At 50.4% G+C, this 13,664-nt stretch overlaps 5 protein-coding genes across 5 annotated transcripts; 2 read left to right on the top strand and 3 right to left on the bottom strand.

The window, feature by feature from the left end:
• Positions 1 to 17: 17 nt before the first annotated feature.
• On the top strand, positions 18 to 3,945 carry LTR84_005175 (uncharacterized protein; the record flags this gene model as incomplete). Its single annotated transcript, XM_064848747.1, has 4 exons — positions 18 to 2,630; positions 2,682 to 2,964; positions 3,028 to 3,454; positions 3,504 to 3,945. 4 exons carry the CDS (start codon positions 18 to 20, stop codon positions 3,943 to 3,945), a joined length of 3,765 nt encoding a protein of 1,254 aa, XP_064711371.1.
• An 860-nt stretch (positions 3,946 to 4,805) lies between these two features.
• Positions 4,806 to 5,918, top strand: LTR84_005174 (uncharacterized protein; the record flags this gene model as incomplete). Its single annotated transcript, XM_064848746.1, has 1 exon — positions 4,806 to 5,918. The coding sequence occupies one exon, from the start codon at positions 4,806 to 4,808 to the stop codon at positions 5,916 to 5,918; it is 1,113 nt and encodes a 370-aa protein (XP_064711370.1).
• Positions 5,919 to 6,122: 204 nt separating this feature from the next.
• On the bottom strand, positions 6,123 to 7,262 carry LTR84_005173 (uncharacterized protein; the record flags this gene model as incomplete). Its single annotated transcript, XM_064848745.1, has 1 exon — positions 6,123 to 7,262. The coding sequence occupies one exon, from the start codon at positions 7,260 to 7,262 to the stop codon at positions 6,123 to 6,125; it is 1,140 nt and encodes a 379-aa protein (XP_064711369.1).
• A 564-nt stretch (positions 7,263 to 7,826) lies between these two features.
• Positions 7,827 to 9,284, bottom strand: LTR84_005172 (uncharacterized protein; the record flags this gene model as incomplete). The annotated part of the gene is made up of 3 exons (XM_064848744.1): positions 7,827 to 8,155; positions 8,232 to 8,561; positions 8,624 to 9,284. 3 exons carry the CDS (start codon positions 9,282 to 9,284, stop codon positions 7,827 to 7,829), a joined length of 1,320 nt encoding a protein of 439 aa, XP_064711368.1.
• Positions 9,285 to 11,261: 1,977 nt separating this feature from the next.
• LTR84_005171 (uncharacterized protein) lies at positions 11,262 to 13,182 on the bottom strand (the record flags this gene model as incomplete). The annotated part of the gene is made up of 2 exons (XM_064848743.1): positions 11,262 to 13,048; positions 13,107 to 13,182. The coding sequence occupies 2 exons, from the start codon at positions 13,180 to 13,182 to the stop codon at positions 11,262 to 11,264; spliced, it is 1,863 nt and encodes a 620-aa protein (XP_064711367.1).
• Positions 13,183 to 13,664: the final 482 nt, after the last annotated feature.

Genomic DNA, 13,664 nt, shown 5'->3' with positions numbered 1-13,664 from the left:
GGTCGAAATCCGGAGCCATGGAACCCAAGCTTTCTTCTCGGTCTCCTGAAAAGATCAAAGCCGACCTGGAACGAGAGTTCCTGTTGCCACCAACTACTTTCAACGCTGAGTGGCTGAACAAGTTACAGCAAAGATGGGACTATCAGACCCCAGACTACACCGAACTGTGCCAACTTGCTCCAACTCAAACACGAACAGTCACCCGTTTCACCCGGGAAGGTCTAGAGGGGAAAGTGACAGGCTACAAACAAGTGACCGTCCCGGCCTCAAGTGCGACCGCAAAGAACTCGACATCAATCCTCCGCCGACCAGCTAACCGAGCAGATTTTGTTCGAGGAGCTGCTGGCTTTTTCCCCTTTGCTCCAGGAGGACTCGATGGGGTTGATGCAATTCAGGCTTATGAAGACCAGGCGATCCTCGAGCAAGGGAATCGACCAAAGAACAAAGGAAATGTACTAGACAAGATAATCAATTTCACAGGAGCTGATGGTTTACTTGAAATACCTCCGGGATTCACAAGAGGTCTGAAATTCACAGACAACAAGACAAAGGAAGCGCAGGAAAACGCCGAGGCAGTGGTACATACTCTGGAGGAAGATACACCTTCGTCAAAGCCTGTTTCGGATGGTATTCAGGAGAACGGGGCCCCAACTCCTTCTTCTGAGAATGAGGACAATGACAGCGAGATGGGTGATGAAGATACAGACCTCGACGACTTGCTACCTGTCGAATTTCCCTCCCTTGAACCACACGGTGAACTCCAATCTTCATCTAACAAGAAGTCAGGTAAAGAGTGGGCTCATGTTGTTGACATTGACAAGGAAATCACCAATTTTAAGGAACTGGTTCCTGATATGGCTCGAACCTGGCCTTTTGAGCTTGATACATTCCAGAAAGAAGCTGTTTACCACTTGGAAAATCGCGATTCGGTCTTTGTTGCTGCTCACACCTCTGCTGGCAAGACCGTTGTTGCAGAATATGCCATCGCCATGGCAGCAAAGAACATGACCAAAGCAATCTACACTTCGCCGATCAAGGCCTTGTCCAATCAGAAATTTCGAGATTTCAAAGAAGTCTTTGGCAGTGATGTCGGTATTTTGACAGGTGATGTCCAAATCAATCCTGAGGCTAGTTGTCTCATCATGACCACCGAGATTCTGAGAAGCATGCTCTATCGCGGGGCTGACTTGATTCGAGATGTGGAATTTGTCGTCTTCGATGAAGTCCACTATGTCAACGATCTGGAAAGAGGTGTTGTTTGGGAGGAGGTTATCATCATGTTACCTGAACATGTTACTCTCATCCTGTTATCTGCCACTGTTCCGAACACATATGAATTCGCTTCTTGGGTTGGTCGAACCAAAAAGAAGAATATTTATGTGATCTCGACTCCTAAGAGACCTGTACCTCTTGAACACTATCTCTGGGCCGGTAAAGAGATGCATAAGATTGTCGACTCAGAGAAAAGATTTCTCCAGAGGGGCTGGAAGGTCGCCAATGACATTCTTTCAGGTTTGGACAAAGTGAAAGAACAAAAGGCCATAGAAAGTCAAGCTCCAGGCCGCGGAAGCGCCAACCAGAGTGCAGGTCGTGGAGGACAACCAGCTCGCGGAGGAAATCAACGCGGTGGTTCACAGCAGCGAGGACGTGGCCAACCTGCCAATCGTGGTCAAGGCAACATTGCACGTACTGGTCGTGGAGGTGGCAGAACTACAGCTGCTCAAGATCGAAATGTCTGGGTTCATCTTGTCCAGTTCCTTCGTAAGGAAAACCTTCTCCCTGCCTGCATTTTCGTGTTTTCGAAGAAGAGATGTGAGGAAAACGCGGATTCTTTGTCCAACCAGGACTTCTGCACAGCAACCGATAAGAGTGCTATTCACATGATTATCGAAAGATCGATTGCACGACTGAAGCCTGAAGATCGAGGATTGCCTCAGATCAGACGGCTGCGAGAGATGCTCGGACGAGGTATCGCAGTGCATCATGGTGGACTGCTACCGATCGTTAAGGAGATTGTTGAAATTCTATTTGCGAAGAGTCTTGTGAAAGTGTTGTTCGCAACAGAAACATTTGCCATGGGTCTGAATCTGCCCACAAGGACTGTGGTGTTCTCTGGCTATAGAAAGCACGATGGACGCGAGTTTCGAAACCTGCTTCCTGGAGAATACACCCAGATGGCTGGAAGAGCTGGACGAAGAGGGCTCGACACTGTTGGCACCGTCATTATAGTAGCATCTGGCAAGACAGAGGCACCGCCTGCGGCTGAACTCAGCCAGATGATCACAGGACCGGCTACTAAGCTTCGAAGTCAGTTCAGGTTACATTACAACATGATGCTAAATTTGATGCGAGTCGAGGCATTAAAGATCGAGGAGATGATCAAACGAAGCTTTTCCGAAAACGCAACCCAGGCTCTCTTGCCGCAGCATGAGAAACAAATTACCTTGTCTCAGGCAACCTTGGACAAGATCAAGCGCGAGCCATGTGATATCTGCGACATCGACCTTGAAGCCTGTCACGAGGCAGCGATGAAATACGAAGAGATCACCAAAGAACTTTACATCCGAATCCTGGCGACGCCGATAGGACGGCGTCTTTGGACGACGAGGAGGTTGATTGTGTTCCGAAAGGTACGTTTTAGCAAAAGAAGATAGCACCCAGCAGCCACTGACAACCATTAGGAGGGTGTCCGAAAAGCAGGTATTTTGATGGAAGACGGACTGAGAGGTCCTGCCAACGCACCATTTTTGAAAGTTCTTGAAATATCAGACATGGAGGAAAAGCGATCAACCCGAGACTTGCTCCCATATCTGCCAGGACTTCGAAATTTATTTTCCCCTCTGCCGTCCAAGGCATCCCGGGTGAGGAGTGGAGTAATCCAGGTTTTGTTGGATGAGGTGGAATGTGTAACCCAGACGGTGATCAAGGTCAGCGGCCCTCCCTGGTATCTCAAAATTGCGAAAGGTAATACTTACACTTCATGCTCAAATTAGGTTGACACACGATCGTTACTGAAATCGGAGCTAGTGCAAAAACAGTTCGCTGAAGAAGAATTTGTTCAACTTCTGTCATCGTGGGACTCTACGGCTTGGGATGAACAGGACTGGACGAAGGTTACTGACTTGCAGGTTCGCGAGTTGCTGGGGAAGAGAAAGAGCCTTGCTGCGAAGATCGCGAAGTCCAAATGTTTGGGGTGTCCCAATTTTGTCAAGCATTACGGCATGCAACACGACGAGTGGCTGGTCAAGGTGAATATCGAATCGCTGAAGATGCTCATGTCCGACCAAAATCTTTCATTGCTGCCAGATTACCAACAACGAACGGAAGTTTTGAAAGATCTCGGATTTATTGACGAGGAATCTCGTGTGCAATTGAAAGGGAAGGTCGCGTGTGAGATCCATTCTGCAGATGAACTGGTCCTCACGGAACTGATCTTGGAAAACGTCCTGGCGAAGTAAGTTCCCCGAGCTAATGTATTGAGATGGCTAATAAGATCTTCAAAGATTCGAGCCCGAAGAAATCGTGGCACTTCTATCGGCATTTGTCTTCCAGGAGAAGAGCGAAAGCGAGCCGCAAGTGAGTGATTCGTTGCAACAAGGGAAGGAGGCGATCGTTCAGATAGCGAACAAAGTCAACCACTATCAGATCCTGCACCAAGTGATCCTGTCGTCAGACGATGCCAACGATTTTGCGTCCAAACCACGCTTTGCACTGATAGAGGTAGTGTACGAATGGGCCCGAGGCATGTCGTTCAAGAACATTACGGACTTGACGGATGTCATGGAGGGCACGATTGTCAGAGTGGTGACTCGACTGGATGAGACTTGTCGGGAAGTCATGAGTGCCGCTCGATTGATCGGTGATCCTAGTCTTTACCAGAAGATGGAGAAGGCCAGGGAGATGATTCGGAGGGATGTGGTTTTCACGGCCAGTTTGTACATGTGAGGCAGTCCACTGGAAGAGCATTCCCGGCATGTTGATGGCTGTCAACTGGCTATGTCGAAGCTGAACATCGTGGAGAGGTCATTCATCCTGGAATGTCAGCCTCCTTACCTTGTTCTTGATGCTTGAAGGACATCTGAGAAAACTGGGAGCTATGACATCTCAGACACTTGGACACAAAGAATACAGTGTTAGTACCTGTACTCTATGGAGAAACCGATCGGTGCTATGTGTCGGGTATTAATACTGAACAATCAAGATTGTCTGTATGTCAAAGCCTGCTAGCTGACATAATGTGATGATTTCGTGACGGCCCAAAAACCCCCTCCCCCACTGAATTTTCGGGATGATTCTGCCCGCGTTGCCTTGCAACTGCCCCTCCCTCTCTATCCTTTCTCAAGATATTCCCTTCGTCGTTAGCGCCTTTCATGTCAAATTGTGTAATAGCCAAAAGCAAGTCTCGAAGACATTCCTTGTTCTTTCCCTCCCTCAGAGCATACTGCTCAGTGACTAAGGAAGCGATTCAACACCCTCCCTTCGTCTACCAACCATCAGGCCTAGGTGCCCCTAGCAGCCCTGGATCTTGTTTGTCGCTGCTAAACAACGGTCGTATATCAAGTACTTGCGAACTCTGGTCCACATTCCTACATATATTTAGCCTCAAGTCAGGGCCGTTCTGCCAAAGCGGCACAGAACATCCAAGATGAAGCTCATACTCTCCACCTCGTACGTGTCATGCACAATGAGTCCATCACTGAACACATCTACAGTTCCCCGATCTGCTTCGATGGCAGTCCCCTTTGCGGACTGGTGGTCTTGAGCGCACGCTTACTATCTCTTTTCCGACATCATACAGGAATATCATGTCCTCGGGACAATCGGTTGTCCGAAGGCCACTATTCGCCAAGTCCAATGTCGAACTCATCAACGCACTGCGCACGAACTTCTCCTCCTCAGCCCAGGAACATGCAAGCGCAGTACATCCTCACCACCATCTCTCCACCACCGGGTCGTCCGCAGCGACAGCAACGGCCACACCGACGTCGAATTCCGAAACAACATCATTATTGTCATCACCCTCACTCCCCCCTTCCGGCGCAGACTTCACACAATGGACCACCAAAGATGGGGACACACTATACGTGCCGAGCTGGCAGCCAACGCCGTTGACGGAACCAAGAGACTCGTATGATGTGACGGCGAAATTATTCTATCTCCCAGGCATCCCTTCTTCAAGACGGTGCAAACACACTCGAGAGGCGATTGATCTGGTGCTAAAAGAGCTGGGTGTCGACAGCATTGATCTCTTGATCGTAAGCTACCCGGGCGTCAGCTTTGATGCAGATGACTACGACGGCGAAGACGGAGAAGGTGAAGGCCCAGAAACCAGATCTGTACCCGACGAAGACGCCAGTCTGAACAGCGATCACGAATCGGAAGGCTTCGATGCCCAGATCAAAGCATGGCGGGTCCTCGAATCCCTGCATTCACAAGGTGTGATATCCCAATTGGGTGTCTCTGAATTCAGTTCCGAACGCCTAGATAAATTCCTACCAGAGGTGACGGTGCGGCCGACGGTGGACCAGATCAATGTCAAGGACTGCTGCGTAGTTCCGAAGCCGTTGATCGTATATGCCAAGGAGAACCATATTGAGTTGCTCACCCATGCCGACTGTACCGACATCTTACCACCGGGGACGACGAGGGAGTTACTCGGTCCAGGCAAGGACGGCGCGGGGATAATCGCCGCCAGACCTGATGCTGGTACTGAGGACGAGGCCGGGTTGAAAGGTGATATTGAACCGCAATGGGTCATTAAGTATACCGCCGTGGTCAAGAATCGTGGTGTCATCGAGAGTAAAGGGTATTTTGCGGTCGCGCAGTTGGGCACTTGCATTGAGGATAACGCGAACGTCACGGTTGGTGGAGTCAATGTTGTTGAGCCAGCTGCCGAGACCTCTGCTCCGCCCGTCTGAAAGACTGAGGCAGGACGAATGATCAGTGTCCTCAATCGTGCTTTCCAACAGCGTGGAGTTTTTGGCCTTGGATAGATAAACAGTCTATCGCCTCGTACTCGGACCGGTGTGGATTTTAGCCTTCCTCATTACATTTAAGTAATTATTTGTGTGATGTTGTATTCGACACCTAGTGTTTTATCATGACTTCTCATCCTGTCTCCTCTAACCAACCATACTCCTCTTCCGGCCCCTGAGCCTAACCTCCTCCAACCGCTTCAAAACAACGCCCGCCCCTTTAAAGCTACCACGATACCCGTCCGTGCTCTGCAGCACCTCAGCGTCGAACCAGTCCTCCTGACGCGGATGCGTGGATCCAAACGCCCTCTCCAGCACGTATAGATCGACAGCGCGGTCTTCGTCCTGCATCGACTGCGTCGCCAGACCGAAATCGATCAAATAGATCGCGCCTGTGAGGTCTGGTGGTAGTGAAGATGAGGAAGTACTGGGAGGAGAGGAACTCGGTGACGACGAGGACAATGGGCGGATCATGATATTACTCGTCGTCAGATCACCGTGGATGACGCCGCCCTGGGAGTGCAGGGCTCCAACGGCGCGGCCGATGCGGCGGAGCAGGGCTTTGATGTTCTCTTCCTCGTGCTCTTGCTGCTGTTGGATCTTCCGCCTCTTCACCACCGCATCGTCCTCGACCGCATCTCCCCCATCCGTCTTTTCCACCCGCCCCTTCAACCCCGCGACCCAGCCGTCAAACCCCCTCAGTAGATCCTTCACTGACGCCCCCTCAATCCACTCCATCAACAACCACGCCCCGCCCCTCGCACCATTCACCTGTCCTTCCTTCCCACCACCACCACCACCTCCACGCTGCCCTAATCCCCCACCTCCCTTAACCTTGCGCGCGACATCCCACTCGAGCGCCAACACGGCCGGCACGTTGACTTCGTTCGTGGGATCGTTGCGCAGGCTAGCGAGCTTCACCAGAACGCGCGCCTCTGCGAGCACACGTTGTTTCGTCAGGCGTGCGTCGAGCGTCGCGTGTCGGTAGGGTTTTGAAGGCCGAAATTTCAGCGCCGCAGGTGTCGAGGCTGTGAGGAATGTGGTGCGGTATAGCAGTGCTTCCGCGCCTTGGGTTATTAGTGTGGGTGCTGGCGTTGATGAGGAGGAGGGCGTGTTGAACGGTGCTGGGAGGGCGTGCGTGAAGGTAGTTGTAGTTGTGGGCGTGAGTTGAGAGGGTTGTTGCTCTGGTTGTGATGCTTCTGTAGAAGCATTGTCTTTGTTGGTGGAGGAAGGCTGTTGAGGAGGGACAGGCACGGGAGCGGCGTCGTTGATGGGGGTGGTGGCCATGGGTTTTCGATCACCACTGCGGTGAGATTGGAGGCACGGCACTGGCTAGTTCTCGTGCCTCGTGATTGATGCACAACTGAGGAGGCACGCCGTGCAGTCGTAGGTTCACAGTGCGACCGGAGAGATTCTTCAGGCCTGCGCAATCGTACCAATTTGAACGGCCGACATCAAAAAATTGTTTATCCAGTTCCGAGCATTTGTTCTGTGTGGGGTTTGCGAGGCTGCGTACGTACCCCGCACTGTGTCATCACTCAGCCTTGCCATGAGCCACCTCGCTAAGGATCGTTTGTTGCTCGCCCAGTCTTTTCGAAAGACGATGATAGAACTTGGTTTCATTTTCATTCTTGCTCAGGTTCTATCTCCTCGTTCAAAAAAGGATCTCATGACGCTGTTTCCCCCTTTTCAAGTTCTGCAGGAAGTTATTGCGACAGTGAATTATTGCAAGAGGTACTGATGTGAGTAGCGTGGCAGGTATTTGACGCTGGCTTCATTCAGTTCGCTCTACCCACACTGCAAAACGCCACGCCGTGTATTTATCCTATACCGTCGCGATCTATGGATGCTTCATTGCCTAGTCAACCTTAGGGCAATATCCCTCAGTACCATCTTCTGAACCTTCCCACTGGCGGTCTGAGGCAAAGTGGGACAGACACCGTCGTCCCCAATCCACCAGAAGTAGGTGGGCACTTTATGCCTGGAGAGGGTTTTACCCACCCACGTGGACAATTCCTCCGTTGACGGGAGTGTCTCTTTGAACTCTGGATCTTGTTGAACAAAAGCAGCAACAAGTTCACCGTGGTATGAGTCCTTGACCCCCACAACGCTTGCCTGAGAGACACTGGGGTGTTGGACGATCCTCTCCTCGATCTCTGTAGGATAGACATTTTCGCCGCCTAAGAGATGCGTGGTTAGAGACGAGCTTGCACACAGAAGGCGCTGTCCCTGAGGGGGCCACGATATGTCACTCACCTCGAATGATAATGTCTTTAATTCGTCCTGTTACCCGACAGTAACCTTGCGCATCGATTGTGACCTCGTCGCCCGTACGGAACCACAAGGTCCCATTCTTGTCGCGTTGAAATACCTCATTGGTCTTCTCTGGATTTTGCCAATACCCACGGAAGCGGTTATATCCCGCAATAAAGAGTTCTCCACGCCGTCCTATTGGGACTGTTTTGCCATTCATGTCAACCACTTTTGCTGTGACATGTGGCATGACTTTGCCTGCTGTGGTGGAGGCTATTTCGAAAGTATCGTCAACCGTCGTCAGAAAGGTAACAGGCGAGCATTCAGTCATGCCTGTGAATAGCAGTAGCTTGTCAGAGAATCACAAACGCAGAAAACCACATCGGCGCACCTACCTAGGGCGTGGATGATATGGGGTATTCCAAGAACATCTCTCATATCCCTGAAGAGCTTGGATGGACTAGTCGCACCACCAGTAACGGCCACTCTCACCGACGAAAGATCATACGTCCCAGGTGGGTGTTTGTGTAGTTCCTGTATGTAGGCGTTATACATGGTTGGAACCCCGTAGATAAGTGTACATTTTTCGTCAGTAATGGCCTGTAATGCTCGTGGGGTACTGAAGTTTTCACTGGGGAGACTCAGCGAGCTACCGTAAACCAGAGACATGAGGACGCCGAGCACGAGGCCAAAACAGTGAAAAAGAGGAACGGTACAGCACAAGATGTCGTCTTGAGTGATCTTCATTCGAAGTCCTGATCCAATGGCATTGTTAATGAGTCCACTGTGAGTAAGCATAGCGACTTTCGGGCTTCCAGTCGTCCCACTCGTGAATTGCAGGCTGCAGACATCATCAGGAGATACCAGGCTTTCCGCTTCTTGCAATTGTGCGTCGGAGATGCTATCATTTGGTTGAAATAATGACTCATAAGAAATGAGGCCCCTCTCGAGCTGTTCAGAGCCATGTCTGAGAACAACCACATGTTGCAAGAGACCTCCATTGCCACCAGTTGCTGGCTTTAGGGGGTTGCATAGTTGCCGAAGTAGGGGTAACATTTCCTGCGCTCCATTGAAGGCGCTACCAAAGAATAAGCAACATTCTGGAATCCAAAATTGGTCAACATCCAATTCCATCAGGCTCGCAAAAGCTGATTACCTACTCGTTTGTTCTATAGCATTTCCAATCTCTTTGCTCGTATAGTTCGTGTTGAGAACAACTAGAGGCAAACCTAGAATGCCGGCAGCCATGATAACCTCGACATACTCGGCACAATTTCCAGAGATAATTCCGACGTGGTCTCCGCGTGCGAGTCCTAAGCAGATCAGGCTTTTCGCCAACGCTCGACTGCGTCGGTTGAGCTCTCTGTACGAACGACTTGATCGCGTCCAGGAACTTGTCACCGCACGTCGGTATGGGAAGACATGACTTTGACGACTGAGCAAGCTCCCAATGGTCTCCGACGTAAGTCCTGGGTATGATGGCCCTGAGGTGATGGACAGTGGGTTGGATTCGATTTGCCCAGTGTTTAGAGCATCTTCGGAACCTGAAAGTTGAGCGACAACTTGTCGTAGTCTAGAAATGCCCACCATGGTAGTTCTACCCCCATCGACTGATCTGGAGACACGAAACCTGTAGTGATGCAAACTCGAGAGACTGAAATTCGGCATTATCACATCAGTGTTCCGAGATATCTCTGATTTATTGTCTTCTGATGTCGTGGCGGCCAATGGCCGGGAGTCATCCCGCGGCAATTCGCATGCACTGTAAGACAAGTGGGACGTGTTGGTTCAAGCATAAGCTTGATAGCCCAGTCCACAAAGCCTGAACTGGCATTCTGAGCAAATGGCCAGAATGGTGATTTGCATTCGATTTGGCTGATTTGTTCGAGCTTGAGCGCTGTGTACCCATGGTCTGATAGCCATTCAGCTCCTTTCGCATGGAGATAGCTCAGCACCAGATGCTATTACATATGTTGGATTTGATTCGGATTGTAGTCGTGACCGGGGAAGTGAGTTCATCGGGGTGTCTTTGGACACCCAAGATCGAAATTAATCCTCTTTGTGGCGTGTTGAGTTGGTTGACCTCACAATGGAAAGTTGGTAGTGAGACATGTGAAGTGGAAGAAGGAAATCCACAGGTACTGAAATCCCCGTCGCTTCGGCGGATGCTCCGAACTCTGACATCCTTTTTCTCGGCCATGCCATGCATGGAAGAACTCAGGAGGCGTGATATTCATCCGTCGCATCTTCCTACGGCATTTTGTTGCCACAATCGACCTGATACTGACATGCACTCCGCCAGAGCAACCAACTAGAAACAACGGGCGACAAGTGACTGGTGTATCCCTACGAGGTGCAAAAAGCGCGGGATGACGGACTTACGATCATCCTCCACGCAGACAGGTAGTTGATTTTGGATAGATTCAACGTCGCCAGGTGATTGGGTAGTCAAAACCCCCCGGAGTGGTCTTGGGAAAAATGAGGAAACAAACTTAAGCGACATGTATTCCATGTACTCGATAAGATGGTAAATTTTCTCTACGATGTTCCAACCACCCAGTTCGGAGCTGATGGCCAAGATTCAAGCCTTACCCTCAAGGGTGTCTGATCTTCAAGCCCTTGTTCCCGGACCACAGGTTCCTAGGATGACAGAATCCCCAACGTGTCACCGTTGATGGTGAAATGAACTGCCAATATCGTACTGCGTCTGTGTACCATCCAGAGAGGACAGTATGTCAAGACCAGGCTCCGAGAAGATAGTCGGCCAATTAAAACGGGCCAGATAACGTATCTAGGAAAGTGTTCACAGGATCGAAAGCCCAGTAGATATGCGAACGTTAAATACTCAGATCAAATTGCATAGGGACCCTGAGAGTCCAGAGAACACATATTGCAGCTGTTTCAACCTTGTGTATTAATGTGGTGGCACAACTCCGAACTGGTATATGATTAATCAGAAGGGACAATTTCCCACGACCATTATCGCTTTTCGGTTTCTCGATTCGAAGTCGGCTAAAATCCTGGGAGACATCCTCAACTTTCCGCTTCAGGACTCAGCGCACGAATCATCCTCTTCAACTCCTCGACTTCGCCCTTGAGCTCACGGATCTCCACCACATCGGCATCAACCTCGACGATTGGTTTGCTCTTGCGGACCTTCTCGTCCCAACCGTCAGCAGAGAAGTCGATTTCACTGTCGAGTTCTTCCCATTCCTCAACTGTGTCATCGTCTTCTTCACCTCGTTTGCGGTTGTCGCGGACTGAGTGTGCTTCACGGGCTTCAAAGGCCGCCGTGATGAGAAGCAAGGGCGAGTAGATGACGCCCATGACGTAGTTGTTTAGACGCTCGTAGCGATGCGAGTCCATCCACCATTCGAAGGGGATAATGAGGAAGAACAGCTCGATCAGGTTGAATGGAGCGATGAACACGTTCTCATCTGGTGCACGCGTGAATTGCATGGTCTTCTGTGCGAACATTGCCATGTACTCGTCGATGGCGTTCTCGGTGATGTCCTCATATGCACTGTTGTATAGAGCGATCAAAATGTTGAGCAAGATGACCATGACGACGAAGGTGAAGATATAGTACAAGATCAATCCGAATGGGTGTGCATAGTCGTCAAATCCGTCGAACTCGGGAGATTGCATCACCGAGTTGGCCATGGCGGTGATGATGAACGAGGTAATGGACGAGTTGCCTTCCACTTGATTTAGACCGATGAACGCTTGCAAGAAACCAACGCACACCACGATCAGTAACGCGAAGAAGATCAATGACTCGCGCATCATGACCTTGACGATGACCAACATAGCACCAAAGAATCGGAACGTGTCGAGATACAAAAGCAAACGGCTCCAGACCATGGGTGCAGCCACTGCGAAGATATGGTATCCGAGCTTGTTAAGCTCTCTTCGTCGCTCATCGTCCTCATCTGGTGAATGTGCCAAGGCAATGATTCGGATGACGAACGAAGCCGTCAGAAGTGCATACAAGACATTATTGAAAGCGTTCCAAAATCCGAAGTAGAAAAAGCCCACTTTCCAAAATTTGGCCACCTCGTCGCAAATGAATCCAAACGTCATGAGGTAGAGGATACCTTCGACCACATCCAGGTCACCATCCTCATTGATTGTGTTGACAGCGCCGGTGTACATGCCCAGGTAGATGAGAGATATGGAGATCTGCACTGTATTCTGATAGAGTGGACAGCGCATTCTATCGGGGTTCAAGTGAGCCCAATAGCTAATGTTGTCGCGCTCACTGTAGAAGACGAAATTACCAGCATTTTTGTCATCCTGGTGTATCCAGCCACGCCACAGGTATTTGATACATTTCTGATAGCCCGAGGATCCAATAACAGTCAGAGCATGCAGATCAACCGCACGCTCAATCACGTTGGCAGAAGATGTCTCTTCGCCATCACGCCAGACCGAGTATCGCTGCAGTAGCACCTCTTTCAGAAGATACTCGGTGTTCTCCTCACCCTCGATGATTCGTTTTGCAATGATCTCACAGGCCACCGCGCGGACGTTGTGTAAGTCGGCATCCCATAGTTCTAGGAATGCTTGTCTCTTGAACCAGCGCTTGCAGACGAGGAGACAGTAGACCACGGCGGCGGCATATTCGGTACCTCCAGCTTCTTTGGCAGTCTTGACCACCTGCTTCGTGATAATCCCACTGTTAGCGGCAGTGATTTTTTCCTCGGGAAGCTCGATCGGGATGACTTCTTCAATCTGGTACTTGAGGCGGAGAGCAACCTTGGTCACCTCTTTGGCTGGAAATGCGGAGGGTGAGAGGTCACTACTATGGGCCGGTAAAACTGGAGGAATAGATCAGTATGCATGAACACAAGAGGGATGAGTTTAGATCAAACGTACGCCTTCGCATTTCATCTCGAAGATGTGGTGAATCCCTTTCGCGCGACGACCCAAATAGCTGGCCCCATTTGACCATGGTTGTTTTGATGACGTCGTAAATCGGACGCAGGAACTCCAACACTGAGTAATTTGGTGGTGGAAGGATCGTGCAGGAGCAGAACGAAGGCAATCAAGTGAAGCTACAAAAATCTGCACGTTGAGTCCTAAAGTGAGTATGTTCCTACACAACTTGATAGGTAGCTACGAGGACTGCCAACCACCCACCGCCACCACTAACTACAGATACGGAATTCTGTGTTTGTGGAAAAAGCAGGTTTGAGCTTTGAAAATATGACATCGCCCCTGGTCAAGCTGATGGACGCGCGGGGTTTAAGCTTCAACTAAGCGACCCTATGCCTACAGAGCTTCCCTAAGCTCGCCCCGAGTCCGAACAGAGGCCCACCCAATTTGTGTCCCAATAGGCAAGCCCGAGGCACAACAAGCCCTAAACTAGGCCCCTTTCAATCGCAGCCTCGATCACCAGTTGCCCCTCTTGAGAGGCCGTTCTCAGCTGTCCTC

This window comes from Exophiala bonariae, assembly GCF_035927105.1.
Source record: "Exophiala bonariae strain CCFEE 5792 chromosome Unknown scaffold_2, whole genome shotgun sequence".
NCBI classification, from domain to species: domain Eukaryota; kingdom Fungi; phylum Ascomycota; class Eurotiomycetes; order Chaetothyriales; family Herpotrichiellaceae; genus Exophiala; species Exophiala bonariae.
This window is presented reverse-complemented; position numbering and strand designations above follow the sequence as displayed.